We start from the raw sequence: 23,284 nt of genomic DNA, 5'->3' as shown, positions 1-23,284 counted from the left end.
GTATTCCATGGTGTATATGTGCCACATTTTCTTTTTTTTTTTTTTTTTTTTTTTATTATACTTTAGGGTTTTAGGGTACATGTGCACAATGTGCAGGTTTGTTACATATGTATCCATGTGCCATGTTGATTTCCTGCACCCATTAACTCGTCATTTAGCATTAGGTGTATCTCCTAATGCTGTCCCTCCCCCCTCCCCCCACCCCACAACAGTCCCCGGAGCGTGATGTTCCCCTTCCTGTGTCCATGAGTTCTCATTGTTCAATTCCCGCCTATGAGTGAGAACATGCGGTGTTTGGTTTTTTGTCCTTGCGATAGTTTACTGAGAATGATGTTTTCCAGTTTCATCCATGTCCCTACAAAGGACACGAACTCATCATTTTTTATGGCTGCATAGTATTCCATGGTGTATATGTGCCACATTTTCTTAATCCAGTCTATCGTTGTTGGACATTTGGGTTGGTTCCAACTCTTTGCTATTGTGAATAGTGCCGCAATAAACATACGTGTGCATGTGTCTTTATAGCAGCATGATTTATAGTCCTTTGGGTATATACCCAGTAATGGGATGGCTGGGTCAAATGGTATTTCTAGTTCTAGATCCCTGAGGAATTGCCACACTGACTTCCACAATGGTTGAACTAGTTTACAGTCCCACCAACAGTGTAAAAGTGTTCCTATTTCTCCACATCCTCTCCAGCACCTGTTGTTTCCTGATTTTTTAATGATGGCCATTCTAACTGGTGTGAGATGGTATCTCACTGTGGTTTTGATTTGCATTTCTCTGATGGCCAGTGATGAGGAGCATTTCTTCATGTGTTTTTTGGCTGCATAAATGTCTTCTTTTGAGAAGTATCTGTTCATGTCCTCTGCCCACTTTTTGATGGGGTTGTTTGTTTTTTTCTTGTAAATTTGTTTGAGTTCATTGTAGATTCTGGATATTAGCCCTTTGTCAGATGAGTAGGTTGCAAAAATTTTCTCCCATTGTGTAGGTTGCCTGTTCACTCTGATGATAGTTTCTTTTGCTGTGCAGAAGCTCTTTAGTTTAATGAGATCCCATTTGTCGATTTTGGCTTTTGTTGCCATTGCTTTTGGTGTTTTAGACATGAAGTCCTTGCCCACGCCTATGTCCTGAATGGTATTGCCTAGGTTTTCTTGTAGGATTTTAATGGTTTTAGGTCTAACATATAAGTCTTTAATCCATCTTGAATTAATTTTTGTATAAGGTGTAAGGAAGGGATCCAGTTGCAGCTTTCTACATATGGCTAGCCAGTTTTCCCAGCATATGTGCCACATTTTCTTAATCCAGTCTATCGTTGTTGGACATTTGGGTTGGTTCCAAGTCTTTGCTATTGTGAATAGTGCCACAATAAACATACGTGTGCATGTGTCTTTATAGCAGCATGATTTATAGTCCTTTGGGTATATACCCAGTAATGGGATTGCTGGGTCAAATGGTATTTCTAGTTCTAGATTCCTGAGGAATCACCACACTGACTTCCACAATGGTTGAACTAGTTTACAGTCCCACCAACAGTGTAAAAGTGTTCCTATTTCTCCACATCCTCTCCAGCACCTGTTGTTTCCTGACTTTTTAATGATGGCCATTCTAACTGGTGTGAGATGGTATCTCATTGTGGTTTTTATTTGCATTTCTCTGATGGCCAGTGATGATGAGCATTTTTTCATGTGTTTTTTGGCTGCATAAATGTCTTCTTTTGAGAAGTGTCTGTTCATGTCCTTTGCCCACTTTTTGGTGGGGTTGTTTGTTTTTTTCTTGTAAATTTGTTTGAGTTCATTGTAGATTCTGGATATTAGCCCTTTGTCAGATGAGTAGGTTGCGAAAATTTTCTCCCATTTTGTAGGTTGCCTGTTCACTCTGATGGTAGTTTCTTTTGCTGTGCAGAAGCTCTTTAGTTTAATTAGATCCCATTTGTCAATTTTGGCTTTTGTTGCCATTGCTTTTGGTGTTTTAGACATGAAGTCCTTGCCCATGCCTATGTCCTGAATGGTAATGCCTAGGTTTTCTTCTAGGGTTTTTATGGTTTTAGGTCTAACATTTAAGTCTTTAATCCATCTTGAATTAATTTTTGTATAAGGTGTAAGGAAGGGATCCAGTTTCAGCTTTCTACATATGGCTAGCCAGTTTTCCCAGCACCATTTATTAAATAGGGAATCCTTTCTCCATTGCTTGTTTTTGTCAGGTTTGTCAAAGATCAGACAATTGTAGATATGCGGTGTTATTTCTGAGGGCTCTGTTCTGTTCCATTGATCTATATCTCTGTTTTGGTACTAGTACCATGCTGTTTTGGTTACTGTAGCCTAGTAGTATAGTTTGAAGTCAGGTAGCATGATGCTTCCAACTTTGTTCTTTTGGCTTAGGATTGACTTGGTGATGCGGGCTCTTTTTTGGTTCCATATGAACTTTAAAGTAGTTTTTTCTAATTCTGTGAAGAAAGTCATTGGTAGGTTGATGGGGATGGCATTGAGTCTATAAATTACCTTGGACAGTATGGCCATTTTCATGATATTGATTCTTCCAACCCATGAGCATGGAATGTTCTTCCATTTGTTTGGATCCTCTTTTATTTCATTGAGCAGTGGTTTGTAGTTCTCCTTGAAGAGGTCCTTCACGTCCCTTGTAAGTTGGATTCCTAGGTATTTTATTCTCTTTGAAGCAATTGTGAATGGGAGTTCACTCATGATTTGGCTCTCTGTTTGTATGTTATTGGTGTATAAGAATGCTTGTGATTTTTGCACATTGATTTTGTATCCTGAGACTTTGCTGAAGTTGCTTATCAGCTTAAGGAGATTTTAGGCTGAGACAATGGGGTTTTATTCTAGATATACAATCATGTCATCTGCAAACAGGGACAATTTGACTTCCTCTTTTCCTAATTGAATACCCTTTATTTCCTTCTCCTGCCTAATTGCCCTGGCCAGAACTTCCAACACCATGTTGAATAGGAGTGGTGAGAGAGGGCATCCCTGAAACTATTCCAATCAATAGAAAAAGAGGGAATCCTCCCTAATTGACTCTTTCAATCTTTATACACATTAAGGTTGAAAAGTCCTCTGGCCACTTTAATTCTCGTAAACATATTTCTTGACTGGGTCGTGTGTGTGTGTGTGTGTGTGTGTGTGTGTGGTTTGGGTGGAAATTTGGAGAATTTAAGCAACTAACTTGTGAACTTAGCAGGTTTGTCTATCTTTGATTATTGTGAAGCTCATTTCTCAAAACATCTTTTTTGCCCGATGAAATATATTTATATGAGGTTTTATTTTGAAAATTTGTGTATTCAAGATCATTGAAGACATCTCAGCATTTATTGAATATTGCCAAACCCTAAATAACTTCTCTTTTGTATGTAAATGTCCTATAGGTGTATTTTGACATCTTAAAGGATTCCTTTGCTCTACAGATCCCCAGGGTATTCACCTAGAGGATAAATAGGTGAAGGTAAAAATGGCAAGGTAGATAAAAGTCTTCTCATTTGGAGTCTTTTTAGAATATGGTAATAATAAGGTCACAAATGCTGCATCCATGAAAATATATCAGTAGTCATAACTGAGCTCCACTGAAAAGATAGGGGAATTAGGGCAAATCTAATTGGCAGTGTCATGTTTATATGTCAATAACAATAGGTAGTGGAGAAAACACTTTTTGTTAATCCCTTTATTTTACTTGCCTTTTCAGTTACAGATTAGCAGAAAGTATAGATGCTCAGCTGAAATAAATGGCCCAAGATCTCAAGGACGTTGTTAATCACCTGAATACATTTGAAAGTTCTCCTACACTACTGATCCGGTGTGTTTACTGCTTTGTGTACTTTGACAACCAAGATTTAGTATGAAATTAGCATACAGACAGGTATGGTGGCTCATGCCTATAACCCCAGCAGTTTGGTAGGCCGAGGCAAGAGAACTGCTTTAGGCCAAGAGTTTGAGACCAGCCTGGGCAACATAGTGAGACCCTGTCTCTATAAAAAATGAAAAAATCTATCTGGGCATGGTGGTACATACCTATAGTCCTACCTACTCTGGAGGCTGTGGTGAGAGGATCACTTGAGCCCAGGAGTTGAAAGCTGCAGTGAGCTTTGCTTGCACCACTGTGCTCTAGCCTGGGTGACAGTGAGATCCTGTCTCTAAAAAGAAATTAGTATTCTGTGGTTCCTTTAAGCTAGTCCCTTTCTTCCATCTTCTATAATGTTTCTTCCTGCTTCTAGAGATATGAATCCCCTTGGGTGTGGTTAGTGGAGCAGGAAACATCTAGAGGCAGAAAAGGTTGTGAGTTTTTTGTGGTTATTCCCAGGAAGGTGAAAATATTACTCTTTCCTAAGTCGTCATGGTTTTCTCCCTTATTCTTCACATAACTAAGTATGTACCTGTATTTATTTTTCTGTTCGCTTATTAGCCAGTTCGTTCTTCTTTTTACATATTTGTTTACATACTCATATAAGTGTTAGTAGGTATGCTTGTGTCTGTTAAACACAACCAGGCAATCCTTAATTTATGATTAGATTGTATTTTAAAATTTGTTAGGTTGACTATTTGAGACTTTACATTTTTCTATAGAAACTTGGTGAAATATGGTTATTAGGTTTACACCTGCCCCCATAGAATACTACTTAGCTCATAATAAATGTATTATGTCAGTGGAATTACAGCTGAGGCTCCAATTAAAGTTAAGGTGCTGTGAGTTAATTTGGCAGTAAGAAAGAATTGTTTTTTTTTTTCTTTCTCTATACTCTGATTAAACAGCTTATTTCCTGTACCTTTCCCTGTTGTCTTAGCAGCTAAATGGAGTCCTCCTTTTCCTGCTCCCACTCTGTGGCAGTAGTAGTAAGAGGGATCTCCCATTGTGGGAGCTCCCATTGTGCTTCCTATCAGTTAATAATAATCAGGAGTGAGGCCAGGATCGGGTAGGTGAAGATGAATGACATATATGTAAGTGGTGATTATTCTTTAGTAAGCTCTTTGTTCAATTATATACAGACAGTTCTTTATCTACATACACATTATCATTTTTTAAATTATAAAGATACAGTGTGTTATAGCTGAGAAAGTATTAGAATTTTGTTTAAGTCATTTAATCTCTCTGGGTCTTGCTCCTTCTTTTGTAAAATGTCAAGGATAGACTAAATGATCTTTAAGTCCCTTCCGGCTATAAAAATTATGCCATTCTGTACTTTGGGTGAATCTAAAGTTGAACAAAGACAAATATAAATTAGTCTGAAATTATTCATGCTACCATGTCCCTGTGTTCACACAGATGATCAAGAGTTTACAAAATACAGATTTTCTCTTAATGAAATATTAGATTACCATTGTAATTCCAAAATTTAAAATTGTTTTGTTGTAATAGAATTTTGGTGCATAGGTAAATATATGCAGATTTAGACACTCAGCAGAGTTTATTTCTAGTTTTTCTGTGTTGAATTAATATAAGTGGAGTGTTCTCAATCAAGTAAGTAAAAGGAGACTATAATTCTGTCTTTGTCCATTTTCTCTACTTAGCCCTGGATTGTTTTATTTTATTTTAGTAGTGGGTAGTAAATGGTTTGAATCTTTTTGTTTTCCTGGCAGGGGTGATTGGGATGTTTGAGTCAATTAAAGGGTAATTGCTGTTTGATCGCAGAATAAAAGAAGAAAGAGATCACTGACAGCTCTTTTTGCAGATAGCATAAATCCTTGGATAAGAAACGGGAAAAACATTTTCTGAACAACAATATTCCTGCAGATAATTTATTGTAACCTGATTAACAAAGCTTTATTACTCTGGGTCATATACTAGGGTAGAAAAATAGGAGCTATGTGTTCCAGTATTCACGGTGATGAGATTTATCTATTTTTATTCCCCCTTTTTTTGTGAGCAGCAATGGGAAAGACCACCTAATGTCTAAAAGTTTTATTCAGTAAGTTCATATTATGCACTGTGTTATTCAGTCACATTTTCTTACAAAATCCATAAGGAAAATTAAGTCATCTGTATTACCAGTACCCTGATAATATACTGGTGTATTTCTTTCTAGTCTTTTTTGCTATGCTGCTAAAAATACTTCTTTTGTTTTAAAGAGTACTGGAAACTATATAACTTTTTGTATTCTATCTTCACTTAATATTCTTTCATGGTCTTTCCCAAAAATTTTAACCATTCTTTGAAAACATGAGTTTTAATGGTACTATAATGTTTCATCAGGGTTGACTTTACCATAATATATTTAATCATTTTTTGATTGGTAGAGATATTGTTTCCAATCTTTAGCCAATATAAAATAGTCCAGCAATCACCACTTATATTTAGATTTGATTATCTACTCTGGATAGCGGAAATAGAATATACTGACTGAGTCAAAACGTATGAATATTTTAAAGCTTGTGATATGTATCATAAAAATTTACATTTTGAAAGGTTGGGTCAATTTATATTACTGTTGGCTATATATGAATGTACCTGTTTTTCCCACACACTCGATAACTGAGTAAGACCATTTTTAAAAAATTGCTGATTTGGTTGACAAATGGTGCTATTTTTAATTTTTTATGTGAATTCATTGTCTTGTGAAATGTATCTTAATGTTCTTTATACTGTGGTAGTCAGTTTCTTATTGAATTATAGGTATCCAATTCCTGATAGTTACAAATAATTAAATTGAACCAATATATAAAGATAATGAACATTGCAAATATGAATTAGCAAAAATAAATTAGTATTTAGTAGTTCTCAGTCCATTTCTTACCAAAAGAAATTAAAAGTTACTTCCTAATGTCAATTTCTTATGTTTATTTACCACCTCAGAATAATCATAATATAAAAGTCTTATATGTATTTTTAGCTCCACCAGATCTGCAGAATTCTGAATGCCCATATGGACTCCCTGCAGTGGATTGATTGGAATTCAGGTGGGAGTTTGCTTGTATGCCACTCTGTGTATTTATTGCAAGTAGAAAACGTGATACATGTCAGTTGTATGCTGCATGACCAAACTCATGTAAAAGCTGTTGTATGGGTGTTGCTTAATGCACAGTATGTGTATTATAGTTCTGAAAAACTGTAATTCCTTATTTTTTTAAATGAAGTACACATAGGATAAACTAGAAATTAATGAAAATAGAGGATGGATAGGAATGGGGCACATAGAATTGGGATAGAAGCAAGACTTCTATGAATATGCCTTTTTATACAGTTTTGACTTGGGGGCCATATAAATGTTTTACATACCAAAAAATTAGAATTAAGTCAAAAATAATGAGAAGGAAGACAAATACTAAAATTAAATACATACTGAAACTAAACAAACCTACATAACTAATTTATAACAATCGCCCAGTTCAGATAACTTTTGAACATAGTGTTCTTGATGATGCATCCTTCTAGGATGTCATCTTAAGGAAATAAGGAACATCAAAGAAATTTTAAACTTTCTCTTAATAGGTTTATTATTAGTTTCAGAATTATAATACCAGTATTACTACCATTTTGTATATATTGAGAAATAAAGCATATTAGTGATAACAGAAGTCAAGATTTTCATTGAAAGTCAAAGAGATACAAGTTATTTTTCCTCTTCTTTTCTATTTGCATTATAAATTTGAATTTAAGATATCAGTAATGAATTCCTGTTCCTTTGTTCTATACACAGAAATGGCCTAGAAGCAATGACAGACATACCCCAGTGGCAATGAGCACATCTAGAACCTAGATCTTGGTTTCTAAATGCCATTCACACTAAAAGGAACCAAGTCTTCTTGGGGAACTGTCTAATCTCATGCCTCAGGCTGGGAAAGTACAGAGTGAGCTTGAGACTTCTTGTGCAAGAAAGCAGTCATTGTTTAGTGACTAATAAGGTTATATCAGCCACAAGATTGTGCTTGAAGGGACTCCCACTGGCCACATTAGGATGGTTTGAACATCAAAAAGAATAGTAGTAGTAACGGATTATAATAGACTGAGGGAAAATAAAATCTCGTGAATCTATAATGATACTCCAAAAAAAGGAGGTACAGGAGAAAGTCTACAGAAGCATGCCAGCTAATTATTAAAAGAAGGAATGATAAAATTAGAAAACTACTATTAATAAAACTTTCAACAGAACACTTTCATTAAGCTCACTCTCATCTTGAACACCTGCCTCATTCGTAAAATGTTCAAACTGTCATTTCTTAGCAGAAAAATACGTTAGCAGAAAATGGACCAAATACAGTCTGTAAGTTGCTGAGTTAATTTTTTCAAAACAGTTTTATTGAGGCATAATTTACATACCATAAAGTTCACCCATTTTAATTGTACACTTCAGTGAGGAAAAGAGCCATTTTGCAACCCCAGCACAATAATGGATTCAGGCAAGGATCATCAATGAATGCTAAAACCATTGAGTTTAAGATCACTGGAGAACAGGATATTTATGTGGTGTCAAAAATATCACTCCATAGATTACTGAATAATTACAAAGGACAAAATGTGCCTTTACAGCAGCTATCTAACATGTACCACTTTAATGAAGTGATCAAACTTGGCCTCTCGAATAGTAGGTTAACTGGACTTTATGTGCCTCTTGATCTGACATGATAAGAAGTATACAATATCATTTATGTAGTAGTCTTATCAAAAATGTTTAAGTTCAATCTAATCATAAGAAAATAATCAGATATTCCACATGTGAGATGTTCTGAAAGATGATGTAGTATTCTTACCCGAAATGTTTAACTTGAATCTAATCTCAAGAAAATAATCAGACATTCTATGTGTGAGACATTCTGAAAGACAATTGGCTTGGACTCTTCAAAAAGTTTGTTATGAGAAAAAAAATTCGAAACAAGCAAACAAAAATAAGTGGATAGTCTTAGATTAAAAGAGGCATAACATTCAAGTCTGCCGTGTTAACCTTGATTAGGTACTGATCAAAACTAAAAAGATATTGTTTAGAATATTGGGGGATTGAATATGGACTGTATATTAAATGATATTAAGGAATTGTTTATTTTACTAGATGTGATAGTTATTGATTATGTAGGAAAAGATCCTTATTCTTAGAAGATTCAGGCTATGTTATTTAGAGAATTCTCATGTCTGTGGTTTACTTTCAGCAAAAATTTGCAAAGAGGAAGATTTAGCAATTTGTGGCAAAATGTTAACAGTGGGTTAATCTAGGTAAAAGGCATACAAGTGTGTGGTTTTTACTATTCTCTCAACTTTCCTATAGACTTAAAAATTGAGGGGTGGAAATCATTTTTATAGACCTTGCCTAAATATGGAATATAATGAAGCCTAAGGAATTAAGACAAATGGGAGCTAGTTAACCAGTTACTACTTTTAAAGACGTGACCTTAAAATAATACAAATTTTATTATTTGGCATTCTAGATTTTTCATTTTCTGCATTAATAGAGGTCATCAACCATGAACTTCTTCAGCTTCTTTCCCTTCCAGCCATACCTATATCATCATTCATCTTTACTTCCTTCTCTCCTATGTTAAGGAAAAAAATTCTATCCATTTTGAAACTATTTTAAATTATCAGAGGGAGCTTAAATTCTATATCGCTTTATTATTTTTTAAAACTGCCTGATGGAGAGAGTTTCTAAGTCAGATAGATACGGGTTCAAGTCAAGGCATTACCACTTAATTGCTGTGTGACCTTAATTGTTACTTAATCTCTCTGAGTCTGTATCGTCATTTTTAAAATGAGGGATAATATCTATCTTTTAGGGGTTTTGTAAGGATTAAAAGAAGCAATGTCAGTAAATGGTAGTGGCAGAACTGGTTACTGATTATCAGAATTTACTATGTTTATGAGGTCAGGTAAGAGGAAAGAAGGGTCATGTGATTCAAAAGGTAGCTATTAAATTGGATCTAGAGAAAGTAGTTCCAGGTAGTTTATCACCAAAAACCACTTACCTAGACAAGTTATAAGAACTGCTGAGATGTGAGAGTGTCAGTAACTAGAAAACACTCAGGAATGAGATTAAACAATGCTTGACTTAGTTGTCTTCCTGTCGCATGTTTTTCTACAGTGATCAGTGCTTCTCGGGTAGAGTTGAGAAAGGTGTCAAAAAGTAATTTGGGCTGTAGAGAAAAATTATAGTGATTTTTTTCTCTTGGCAGGGATTCTCTTTGTCATAAATGAAATCTCAAGGCTTGCAGCCAGTGTTGCCTTAATAAAATTAAGATTGTTAGCATTGAAAGGGACTTACTTTATTTAAATGGAGAAACTGTGGCTCAGAGAGGTTGAATGACTTCTTTAAGAACACACAGCTAATTAATGGCAGAGCTAGGACCAGGATCCAGACTTCCTTACTCTCAGAATGGTGTTCTTTCTTCTGGTATGCTCTTAAAACAATTGTAATGAAGGATCACTAAATATAAAACAAATCTTAGTCATGTACCTAATAGTAGAGGACAAAGGTTATCAAAGTATGATAGTACTTTGGATAGGATATAAGTTCTAGGTATCTGGGGAAAGTTCTAAGTCAACACAGATAAAAAGAGTAAAACAATGAAGAGTAATGATTACTTGGAGTTACTTTTTTGCTAAAAATTCATTTGAGCTGGAGAGGCTATGAGATTTCTTATTGGTTCTCAACTGAGACAAAGGAGGCCATGAAAAAGAATGAGAAAAAAAGCGTGGTATTTCTTGACTCTGTGGGCTCCTTTTTGCCATTCCCACCTGAGGAGCCTTTCTTTTTCATATCAGGAAATGACAAGATGAAGAAATTGAGAGTGGCAGGGTTTAATTATGCTGTCTTAAGAGAGGTTGTTTTTTGTTATTTTATTTTGTTTTTTTAGTAGTTAATTGGATCATGTATGCTGAAATGATCTGTGGACTGAAAAGTTTTAAGAGTAAGCTCAATGAATCCATTTATTTCTACTCAAATAATAGTTATAGAAAAAGTAATAGATGTGTTATTTTAACAATACAAATATTATAGTTTTTTACTAAAGAGAAATCTTCAACTTGTATATAATCAAATCTTTATTTTAAAAGGATTCTGGGAAATGTTTTGATAATTTAATATCTTTAATTTTAATACACATTTTTTTCCATCATAAAACATGACAACTGTTGCATTAAGAAGATCATATGTTTAACTAAAAAGTTGGCTCTTTAAAAGTGATTTGGAGGCTGGGCATTGTCTCTCATGCCTGCAATCCCAGCACTTCAGGAGGCCAAGGTGGATGGATTGCTTGAGCTCAGAGATTCAAAACCAGCCTGGGCAACAAAGTGAGATCTCATCTCTTAAAAAAAAAATATCTGGTTGTGGTAGCACACACCTGTGGTTTCAGCTACTTGGGAGACTGAGGTAGGAGGTTTGAGCTTGGGAGTTCGAGGCTTCAGTGAGCCATGATTGCATCACTACACCCCAGCTTCGGTGACAGTGAGACTGTGTCTAAAAAAAAAGCATGATTTGGAAATGAAATATTATACTTTAAATATGTTAAAATATTACATAAAAGTCCAGTCAACTTTTCAATATCCATGAATAAGTTACAGAGAACCAGGCCCCTTTCTTTCTCTAACTTATGTGATGGGTTAGATAAGTGATGGGACTGAACTAGAAAGGTGTCAAAGTACTAGATAATTTAATTAAGGAGTGTCTGAATATGTGTAGGTAATGACCAATTTTTACATTTGATATTTCCCTCCTTTGTTTAACATTAACTATGCCTTTTTTTCTCCCGATCAGTCTAGATAATTGGGAATTAGTAGTAACTATAGTCAAATACCAGTTTCTACTCTTGTTATTCTCTTTGTAAAAATTTACAACATTATTTTGAGGTTGACTTGATGGCAATGCTGCAGTCACGTATCTGTCTTCTGAGTTGGTAGTCACTGAAACTGCAGCAACTCCAGTTCTTCTGGGACCACTTATGACAGAGTTGGCAATCCACCTGAGCCAATTTGTTACTAGTTTTAAGTATATGGTGCTACTTCTCTCTTAGAGAGGCGACATGGGGTGAGGGATAGGCATTTTCTGTTTCTTCATATATCAAACCATAATCATGTCTGGTAATATTTATCCAACACCCCAATAAAGGAATGGGCAATGGAAAAATCTTATACTTGTGATTATTTGAAAGTTCACTGAGTATTTTCATGGCATTTTACTTCTTTCATAAAGTATCCCAAAGCTTCAAGACTAAAATATATTTCATCCATAATTATTGCAGTCTCTTAAGGAATAGAACTGCATAATTATTTAATAGCTGCTCACAACATTTAGCCTGCTATTTAGGGCAGAGTTACTCCTTAGAGTAACTATAAGCACCATAGGGATTTTGTAATATTTCCAAAATACAATCCCATTAGTACTAAGCTGAATGGCTATGAACACCTTATTTTTTTATGTAAAACATTCTTAGTTGTCACTCATGATTTGACTAACTCTTGCATAAAATGTCATAGGATCATTTTAGAGAAGTAGTTTTGTGTGATATGTAATAATCATACTTCATATTTTCCCAGTGTTAATATTTATTGTCTGAGGGTATTGCTTTAAATTAGATTTTTTGGAGTTGGATTTTTTTAATAAGCTTTGGTCCAGACAAGAAAGATTTTTTTAAAAATACATATATATGTATTTTTTGAGACAGGGCCTCACTCTGTCACCCAGGCTGGAGTGCAGTGGCATGATCTCGGCTCACTGCAACCTCTGCTTTCCAGTTCAAGTGATTCTCCTGCCTCACAGCCTCCCAAGTAGCTGGGACTACAGGCACGCACCACTATACCCGGCTAATTTTTGTATTTTTTGGTAGAGACAGGGTTTCATGGTGTTGGCCAGGCTGGTCTCGAACTCTTGGCTTCAAGTGATCCACCGCCTTGGCCTCCCAAAGTGTGAGGATTACAAGCATGAGCCACCACACTCGGCCTAAAAATATTTTTATTAATTACTTTCATCCCTCCCTCTCATATCTGAAGAGTATCAGATGCTGAGATGCCAAAAGATGCCTTTGAATTCCAATTAAAGTGCCTTCTTCCTGTTTCCTGTTCTAGAATAGAATCTGATTTACTGAGCAAGGTTGTTTCATTTACTTCCTCTTTTTCTTTAATTCTTTGGGAAATCTTGGTGGCATTGGTTGATTGGTGAGGTCATCTCTTGTGTTCTTGAGTATAATGTTCCACTTCACATACTTGAAAAGCAAATGCCCTTGTTCTGTCAGAGACACGGCAGCAACACAAAGACATCTCTGTTTGTGAGGTTCACTTTTAGCGTCTCTTAACCTCAACAGAAACACTTGGTTGTTCCCAGTGCAGTTAATTGAAAGGTATTTTATGTCTTTCCACTGTTTATTAGCCACTTGCTCATCTTTGTTCCTCTTTACAGACAAAATAGATTTGTTGTCACACCTTTGTCTCTTGATTCTAAAGAACTTCTTGTAGGTTTGATTAGGGTACTAAAATTAGAATTGAGCAAGTATTCAGCTCCTGTTAGGAAAGCACGTGTATGTGATGGTTAACATTCTCAGAGCTCCACTTCCCAAACTTCCTTTTCTATATGTAAATCCAGATTTGAAATACACTCAATACATCTGCAAAATTAGATTTCTCACTAATCCTACTTATGTACATTTTGTGCCCAAGTGAATTTCCTTAAGCTGGAGAGACTCCCCAGATGAAATATGTAACATAATTTAAATCACTTCCAAATAGCAGAATATATATTGTTTGTGAGAAGGACGGCTTTTTCTCCAAAGTAATTTTATTTATGTTACTGACCAAAAAACGAACAGTACACTGGAGTCTTACTCTAATGCTTTTTTGGGGGCCCATCTCAATGGCCACCTCATGGATAAGATAAACTGATGGTATTTCACCAATTAAACTTTGCCAGATGGGATTCAGATAGGCCAGCCACATTCTAAGCACTTCAGTGTTTGAAGGGACAACCAATAGTATTTGCTGCAGTGCCAGTTATTAGCTCAGCATAATACTTTTTATTAAAAAGTTTCACAGCATTTGGCAAACAGGTGCACTGTAACAGAAAAAGCACTGTTATATGGGAATCTAAAGATACAGGTCATGGTAGAAATTCATTAGCTTTGGCCTTTGAGAGGTAACTTAACCTTCTTGAGTTTTTAATTATTTGTTCCATCCCAGGGTATTGTGGGAATCAAATAGGGTAATATATATTGGCATTTTGAAAACTGAGTGCTATATAATTGGAAGATGTTCTTTTAGATGCCAGTTGAAACAGCACAGTAGTTGTGACTCTAAATACAAAGCATCTACTATATGCCAAGTCATTGTGTATCTCAGTGTAGGAGGTATAAATATTAATGGCACCTCTGCCTTGAACAGATACAAAGTGAGGGAGTAGGGGTATGGTAAAGGAAGAAGAACATAATATTCAGTTGATTTCCTAGAAAATGTAGAATTTGAAATGAGACTTGAATAAGTAATAATTTGAACAGGATGACTGAATAAAGACCACTTAAGATATAATAATTCTACTACCTTTTTCTCCTCTGCCTCCATGAATTCAGGATGCTTTCACCATCTTTTCTTTTTACACTCTTCCTTGAAATCTATTTTTTATTAATTTTGTGTGAAGGGCAGTGCTACACACAAGCAGAATGTCTTGTCACCACCTTAATATATCAGTGGCAAGACCAGTATGTGCATTCTCATGGCAGAAATGGAGCTTTGTACATTTCTGTAAATACTCTTTCTCCCAAATTTTTGCAACCTACTCATCTGACAAAGGGCTAATATCCAGAATCTACAATGAACTCAAACAAATTTACAAGAAAAAAACAAACAACCCCATCAAAAAGTGGGCAGAGGACATGAACAGACACTTCTCAAAAGAAGACATTTATGCAGCCAAAAAACACATGAAGAAATGCTCATCATCACTGGCCATCAGAGAAATGCAAATCAAAACCACAGTGAGATACCATCTCACACCAGTTAGAATGGCCATCATTAAAAAATCAGGAAACAACAGGTGCTGGAGAGGATGTGGAGAAATAGGAACACTTTTACACTGTTGGTGGGACTGTAAACTAGTTCAACCATTGTGGAAGTCAGTGTGGCGATTCCTCAGGGATCTCGAACTAGAAATACCATTTGACCCAGCCATCCCATTACTGGGTATATACCCAAAGGACTATAAATCATGCTGCTATAAAGACACATGCACACGTATGTTTATTGCGGCACTATTCACAATAGCAAAGAGTTGGAACCAACCCAAATGTCCAACAACGATAGACTGGATTAAGAAAATGTGGCACATATACACCATGGAATACTATGCAGCCATAAAAAATGATGAGTTCGTGTCCTTTGTAGGGACATGGATGAAACTGGAAAACATCATTCTCAGTAAACTATCGCAAGGACAAAAAACCAAACACCGCATGTTCTCACTCATAGGTGGGAATTGAACAATGAGAACTCATGGACACAGGAAGGGGAACATCACACTCCGGGGACTGTTGTGGGGTGGGGGGAGGGGGGAGGGACAGCATTAGGAGATACACCTAATGCTAAATGACGAGTTAATGGGTGCAGGAAATCAACATGGCACATGGATACATATGTAACAAAACTGCACATTGTGCACATGTACCCTAAAACCCTAAAGTATAATAATAAAAAAAAAAAAAAAAAAAAAAAAAAAAAAAAAAAATACTCTTTCTCCCATCAAACATACTTAGCACTAAGAATTCAGGTACATTTATTCTGAGTGTAACTTTGATTTTAATAAACTGGGTATCTTAAAAGAAGCTATGAGTAGTGAAAAGACAGTATTCTCTCTCTTTCATCCTCTTCCCTCTCCCCTCTCCCTGTATCCTTCCCTTCCTCTGTTTCTGAATGAGAAATAAACCCTAATTATGGCAAGCCCCTAAGATTTCAAGATTGCTTTTAAACAGCCTAACTAACAACCTAACTAACATAGAAGGTAGATTGGACAATAACTGAAACCTAAAAATGTGGCACTGGCTTAGCAGGCAGGCAACAATTAGGAAACATACGGTGAAGGCTGAAAAGGTGGCCAGCCATATTAAGCAGTTAGAACAGATTTGGTAAAACTGTTGCCTCCCTAACATAAATTGGGGGTCATATTATATGGCTACTGAGCTGGCAGTTGTAGGAAAAGAGGTTGGGAATCAAAACTTATTTGTGTATGTTGGTCTTTTTTTAATTGAAGTTTCTATTGAGGTAGTTGTAGAATAATATAGAAGTCATGTTAATTTTTACCTAGTTTTCCTCAGAGGCAACATCTTGCAAAACTGTAGTACAGTATTACAACTAGGATATTCACATTGATAAAATCTAATCTACTTCAGATTTCCCCAGTTTTACTTGTATGTGTGTATTTAGTTCTGTACAGTTTTATCACATGTAGATTTGTATATCTACCACCATAGTCAAGATACAGAACAGTTTCATACCACATTTCCTCATGTTCCCCCTTTTATCATAGCATCCACTTTCCCTCCCTTCTACCAAATTCCCTTACCCACCCCTCTACCCGCATTTCCTAATTAACTCCTTGGCAACCACAAATCTATTTTCTATTTCTAAAATTTTATCATTTCAAAATATATGAATAGAGTCATATAGCATGTAACCTTTTGGGATTGGCTTTTTTCCCCCTCAGCATAATTCTCCAAAGATTCATTGTGTTTCTGTGTGTATCAATAGTTTGATTCTTTCTATTGCTGAGTAATATTCCATGGTATGGGTATACTGCAGTTGGTTTAACCATTCACCTGTTGCAGGACATCTGGGCTGTTTCCAGTTTTAGGACATTATGAATAAAACTGCTGTGAACATTTATGTACAGGTTCTTTTGTGAATGTAAGTTTTCACTTCTCTGGGATAGATATCCAGGAATACAATTGCTGGATCATATGGTAGTTGTGGGTTTAGAAACTGCCACATTATTTTCCAGAGTGGCTGTACCATTTTACGTGTCCCCCAGCAGTGTATGAGTGATCCAGTTTGTCTGTGGCCTCATCAGCATTTGGTATTTTCGCTATTTTTCATTTTAGCTCTTGTAATGGAGGTGTAGTGATATCATGGCAGTTTTAAGTTGCATTTCCCTGATGAATGATGGTGCTGAACCTTTTCCTGTACTTACTTCCCATCAGTATAAACTTTTCAATGAAATGCCTGTTTGTGTCCTCTGTCCATTTTGTAATCAAATTGTTTATTTTTTACTGTTGTGTTTTGAGAATCTTCATGTGTTCTAGATGCAAGTCTTTTGTCACATATGTGGTTTGCAAATATTTTCTCGCAGTCTGTAGCCTATCCATTTTCTTAGTAGAGTTGTTCACAGAACAAAGTTTTTTAATTTTGATTCAATTCATTTGATCAGTTTTATTTTATGGATTATGTTTCTGGTGTCCAGTCTAAGAACTTTTTGCCTAGCCCCATATCCCCAAGATTTTTTCCTATATATTTTTTTCTACAAGTTTTATTATGTTACATTTAAGGCTGTGACCCATTTTGATTTAATTTTTATATAAAATAGGAGGCTTAGATTAAGATTCTTCTTCCTCTTTTTTTCCTACAAATATCCAGTTGTTCCAGCACCATTTTTGAAAAAGTATCCTTCCTCAATTAAATTGCTTTTGTGCCTTAAAAAAAAAAAAACCTGTTTGACATATTTGTGTGGGTCTTTTTCTGAGGTCTCTATACTATGGGTCTATGTGTCTTTCCCCCAATGCTTTCATTACTATAGCCATACAGTAAGAAGCCTTAGTATCTGGTAGAATGATTCTTCCCACTTTATTCTTCTCTGTCAAGATTGTTTTAGTTTCCATAAAAATTTCCTGGGATTTGATAGGAATTGCATTTAACCTATAGATCAATTTGGGGAGAATTAACATCTTTACTGTATTGAGTCTCCCCATCTATGAACATATGTCCCAAAATTTATCTAGGTGTTCTTTGATTTCTTTCATAACCATTTTGTAATTTTTATCACCCACATCACATACATGTTTTGGTTTTGTTAGATTTATACCTTAGTATTTTATTACTTTGTAGTGATTATGAATGGTATTATGTTACACAAGTTTTTGTTAGTGTAAAATCAACACAATTTTTGTGTGTTGATTTTATATATTTTGACATTGCTGAACTCACTTGTTAGTTCTAGGAGGTTTTTTTGTGTGGATTCCTCGGAATTTTCCTTATAGGCAGTTATGTCATCTGCAAATAGAGTATTATTTTTTCCTTTCCAATCTGTGTGTCGTTTATTTCTTTTTCTTGTCTTTTGCACTGGCTAGAACTTCCAGTAGACTATGTTGAGTAGTAGTGATAAGAGCAGACATCCTTGCCTTGTTCCTGATCTTATGTGGAAAGTCTTCAGTCTTTCACCTTAAGTATGATGTTATTTGTAGATTTTTTTTTTTTGTAGTTGCCCTTTATCAAGTTGAGGTAATTCCCCTCTGGGAGTTTTTGTTTGTTTGTTTGTTTTACCATGAACAGGTACTGGATTTCGTCAAATTCCTTTTCTGCAGCAATTGACATAATCATGATTTTTCTTCTTTAACTCATGATATAGTGGATTACATTGAGATATAATAATTTTATTTTATTTTATGTTTTGAGACAGAGTTTCACTCTTGTGGCCCAGGCTGGAGTGCAATGGCGCAATCTGGGCTCACTGCAACCTCCACCTCCCAGGTTCAAGCGATTCTCCTGCCTCAGCCTCTCAAATAGCTGGGATTACAGACATGCCACCATGCCCAGCTGATTTTGTATTTTTAATAGAGACAGGGTTTCACCTTGTTGGTCAGACTGGTCTCGAACTCCTGACATCTGGTGATCTACCCGCCTCAGCCTCCCAAAGTGCTGGGATTACAGGCGTGAGCCACCACGCCCAGGCTACGTTGATATATTTTCAATCTTGAGTCAGCCTTACATATGTGGAATAAATTCTACTTGGTCAGGGTTTATAATTCCTTTTATACATTGCAGGATTTGGTTTGCTAGTATTTTGTTGAGGATTTTTAAATGTATGAGAGATTTTTCAAGTGTTCATGATATGTATTGGTTGGTAGTTTGGGGCATTTTTTGTTTTCTTTTCTTTTACTGTTTCTGCCAGGTTTTGGTAATAGTATAATACTGGCCTTTATTTTTTAGAAGGATTTGTGAATAATTGGTATTAATTCTTCTTTAAGTGCTTGGTAGAATTTTCCAGTAAAATTATCTGGGCCTGGATATTTTGTTTTTGAGAGCTTTTAAATTACAAATGGAATTTCTGTAATGTTTCTAGGACTATTCAGATCATCTGTTTCATCTTGGTTGAGTTCTCATAGTTTACAGTCTTTTAGGAATTGGTGCATTCCTGCTAAGTGGTTGACTTTATAAGTATAAATTTGTTGATAGGATTTCCTTTTTACCCTTTTAATGGCACTAGGATCTGTAGTGATATACCCTGTTTCCTGGTTTTGGTGATTTGTGTTTTTTCTATTTTGTTTTCTGTCTTGCTAGAGGTTTATTAATTTTATTGATTTTTTTTCAGAGTCAGCTTTTTGTCTCGATGTTTTTCTGTGATGTTTCTGTTTGCAATTTCATTGATAACAACTCTTTGTTATTTTCTTCATTCTGCTTGGCTTGGGTTAATTTTGCTCTTTTTCTGTTTTCTTAAGGTAAGAACTTAGATTCTATTAATTTGCAAACTCTCCTTTTTAATAAGTGACTTATGGGTTGGAGGGTAGCATATACAGCATGGATATGTTAGACAAAGGGATGATTCACATCCTGGGTGGGGCAGAGCTGAACTGTGTAAGATTTCATCACACTACTCAGAAAGTTGCACAATTTTAAACTTATACATGGTTTATTTCTAGAATTTTTCATTTAACATTTTCTGACCACAGTTGACCACCGATAACTGAAGTCACGTAAAGTGAAACCATGCCTAAGGGAGGACTACTGCATTCTCCTTATTTATTTATTTATTTTTACCACCACGCCCAGCTAAGGGCTCATTTTTAATCATAAATAATATTGCCTAATATTACAGCTGACATTCCATTATTACCTTGCCTAGTAGGTTTCCAGAGAAACAGTGCTGAAAGCCAAACTCAAGGTCATTTCACCAGGGAGAAAGAAAAGGTTTTATTAACCCTTTACTCATAGCAGTCCAGGGTAATCTCACAGTATCAGGACCCAGTCTCCTATATTGCTGCTCTGCCATTCATGGCTTCTATTTCCAAGGTTACTTTGAAGTCCAAGAATCCTGCTGGAGCTCTAGCTACCACATCCATGTTCTATCAGGAACAGAAGATGAGCCTACCTGCTTCCCCTTAAGCCTTTAAGTTTAAAGAAACTTCCCAGAAGCACCACTAAGCACTTGTTATTTTCTTTTTTCTTTTTTTTCCATCACTCAGCACTTCTTATTCCATGTCAATTCCAGAACTTAGTCATATGACCACATGTATCTGCAAGGAAAGCTAGGCACATTGCTAACCTGAATAAATTCTGGGATTCTGATACAAAGCAAAAAAGGGAGAACAGATCATTGGGTCAGGCAATTAGCATGCTCTCCTATACATACATATGGGGGAAACAATAAGCTTTTTATTAAAAGCTGAGACTAAAAAAAAGTCATATAAATTAGCTGGGCATGGTGGCACGTGCCTATAATGCCAGCTACTTGGGAGGCCGAGGCATGATAATCACTTGAACCTGGGAGGCGGAGGTTGCGGTGAGCCAAGATCGTGCCACCGCACTCCAGCCTGGGCAACAAGAGTGACAGACTATCAAAAAATAAAAAAAATTTAAAAGTCATATAGATATTGGGATATAGATGATTGCTTATAATCATCTGCTTATGATTTGAAAATGCTTTTTATCAAGGTAAGTCATTTTCCAATTAAATACAAAACTTTTGAAGGAAAAAAATTCTTTGGGCCAGGCATGATGGCTCACACCTGTAATTATAGCACCTTGTCGAGGCAGGAGAACCACTTGAGCTCATGAGTCCGACACCAGCCTGGGCAACACGACAAAACCCCGTCTCTAGAAAAAATACAAAAATAAGCTGGGCATGGTCGCACACGCCTGTAGTCCCAGCCACTAGGGAGGCTGAAGTGGAAGGATGGCTTAAGCCCAGGATGCGGAGGTTGCAGTGAGCCCAGACTGCACCACTGCACTACAGCCTGGGCGACAGAGCCAGAACTTGATTAAAAAAAAAAAATTATTCATCCTAGAATGTTAGCTCTCTAATCTGTTAAAATAGTTTTATCTCCATCAATTGTGAGATGTAATTAACATGAGGTATGTTTTAACTTATTGGTACTAGGTTAAACTATAGGAAATTGCTGTTTTTTGTAGTCGGAAACAATCAAATATTGGCAATTTTACACAGCTCAACCTGTAACAAAGTATCAAAGGGTGTGAATAATTTACTTAAAAATATAAACTAGCACAGATTTAGTTTACTGCCATGATAAAATGACTAATACAGGTGAATTTCAATAATCTTTCTCAAGTGGGAAAGGATCAAAATTACATCTGGAATATTTGGAATTGTTCTTTTATCCTTAAGCACTTCAAAATTCTTTTTCTGTTCCTAGATAAAATACTTATTGTAGTAGACTAAAAATAGGCCCCAAAGACTTCCATGCCCTAATCCCTAGTATTATGCCTGTGTATGTTAAATGACCTAGCAAAAGAGACTTTGCAGATGGAATTAATGTTGTTTTGTTTTGTTTTGTCTTTGAGATGGAGTCTCGCTCTGTCACCCAGGCTGGAGTGCAGTGGCACAATCTCAGCTCACTGCAACCTCTGCCTCCCAGGCTCAAGCAATTCTCCCGCCCCGGCCCCCTGAGTAGCCGGGACCACAGGTGTGCGCCACCACACCTGGCTAATTTTTGTATTTTTAGTACAGACAGGGTTTCACCCTGTTGGCCAGGCTGGTTTCAAACTCCTGACCTCGTGATCCACCCGCCTCGCCTCCCAAAGTGCCAGGATCACAGGCGTGAGCCACTGTGCCTGGCCAGAATTAATGTTATACACCTTCAGTGGGGTGCAGTGGTTCATGCCTGCAATCCCAGCACATTGAGAGGCCAAGACAGGAGGATCACCAGAACCCAGGAGTTCAAGACCAGCCTGGGCAACATAATGAGACCCCATCTCTTAAAAAAAAATGTAAAAAAACAGCCAGGCATGGTGGTGCGTGCCTGCAGTCCCACCTACTCAGGAGGCTGAGGTGGGAGGACTGCCTGAGCCGGGGAGTTCAAGGCTGTAGTAAGCTGTGGTCACGCCACTGCACTCCAGCCTGGGCAACAGAGCGAGACCCTGTCCCAAAGGAAAAAAAAAAGTTATCAACCTTAAAATAGGGAGATTATCCACGTGGGCCCAGAGTAATCAAACAGACATTTAACAGTGGAAATGGAAGACAGCAGGGTAGGTCAGAGAGAGGGATGATGGAAGAAGTAACAGGAATGATTCAAAATGGGAGAGGGACTTCACCCACTATTGCAGACTCTGAAGAAAAGGGGATCATGAGCCAAGGAATGAAGGCAGCCTTCAGAGGCTAGAAATGACCCTCAGCTAACAGACAGCAAGGAAAGGAGACTTTGATCCTTCAACTGCAAAGAACTGAATTCTGCCAACACCTGAATAAACAAGGAAATGGATTTGCCTCCAACCCCAAAAACTCCATAAAGGAATGCATTCCTGCCAGCACTTTGAATTTAGGCCAGGTAAGACCCATGTCACACTTTTCACCTACAAAACTACAAGACAAATACATTTGTGTTAACTCACTGAGTTTGAAGTAATTTGTAACAGCCTCAAAGGAAAACTTATATACTTACCTTAATAAAACCTTGAATTTAAATGACTCAGAAGGGTCCCTAAAGTCATTTACAAATATTTCATTTTACTTATTTTTTGAGACAGGGTCTCACTGTGTCACCCAGGCAAGAGTACAGAGGCGCAAACGCAACTCACTGCAGCCTCGACCTCCCATCCCAGGCCATCCTCCCAGGTCACCTGCCCAGTAGCTGGTGCCACAGGCACACGACACTATGTCCAGCTAATTCTAAAAATTTTTTTGTAGAGACGGGGCCTCCCCACGTTACCCAGACTGGTCTCAAACTGCTAGGCCCAAGTGATCCTCCCACCTCGGCCTCCCAAAGTGCTGAGATTACAGGTGTGAGCCACTGCACCCGGCCCAAACTGTATTTTAAAAATCCAATTCATGTCTGGTCCCAAATGATTCTGGTAAAATAAGTTGTGTTATGACTGGATATGTGTGTATAGCCAGTAAAATGCAATAAAATATTAAAAGACTGAAAGCTACACAGCAATT

At 36.6% G+C, this 23,284-nt stretch overlaps 1 protein-coding gene across 7 annotated transcripts in view; it reads left to right on the top strand.

Moving 5' to 3' along the window:
- NUP62CL (nucleoporin 62 C-terminal like) overlaps positions 1–23,284 on the top strand; it is an 82,264-nt gene that overhangs the window by 50,009 nt on the left and 8,971 nt on the right. The window contains exons 7-8 of one of the 7 annotated variants that reach the window (XR_010119758.1): positions 3,697–3,807; positions 6,836–6,901. The exons of 5 other annotated variants lie outside the window; for them this stretch is intronic. Coding sequence is in view for 1 of the 2 variants with exons in the window: in XM_063635250.1 (XP_063491320.1) it covers positions 6,836–6,860 (25 nt within the window). In the remaining variant the exon portion in view is untranslated. Of the gene's footprint in view, positions 1–3,696; positions 3,808–6,835; positions 6,903–23,284 lie in introns of those variants that run through there. One more of the 7 variants, XM_063635250.1, reaches the window with a different exon arrangement.

This window comes from Symphalangus syndactylus, chromosome X (genome assembly GCF_028878055.3).
Source record: "Symphalangus syndactylus isolate Jambi chromosome X, NHGRI_mSymSyn1-v2.1_pri, whole genome shotgun sequence".
NCBI lineage: Eukaryota > Metazoa > Chordata > Mammalia > Primates > Hylobatidae > Symphalangus > Symphalangus syndactylus.
The sequence above is the reverse complement of the archived record's forward strand: the minus strand, read 5'-3'. Positions and strand labels throughout refer to the sequence as shown.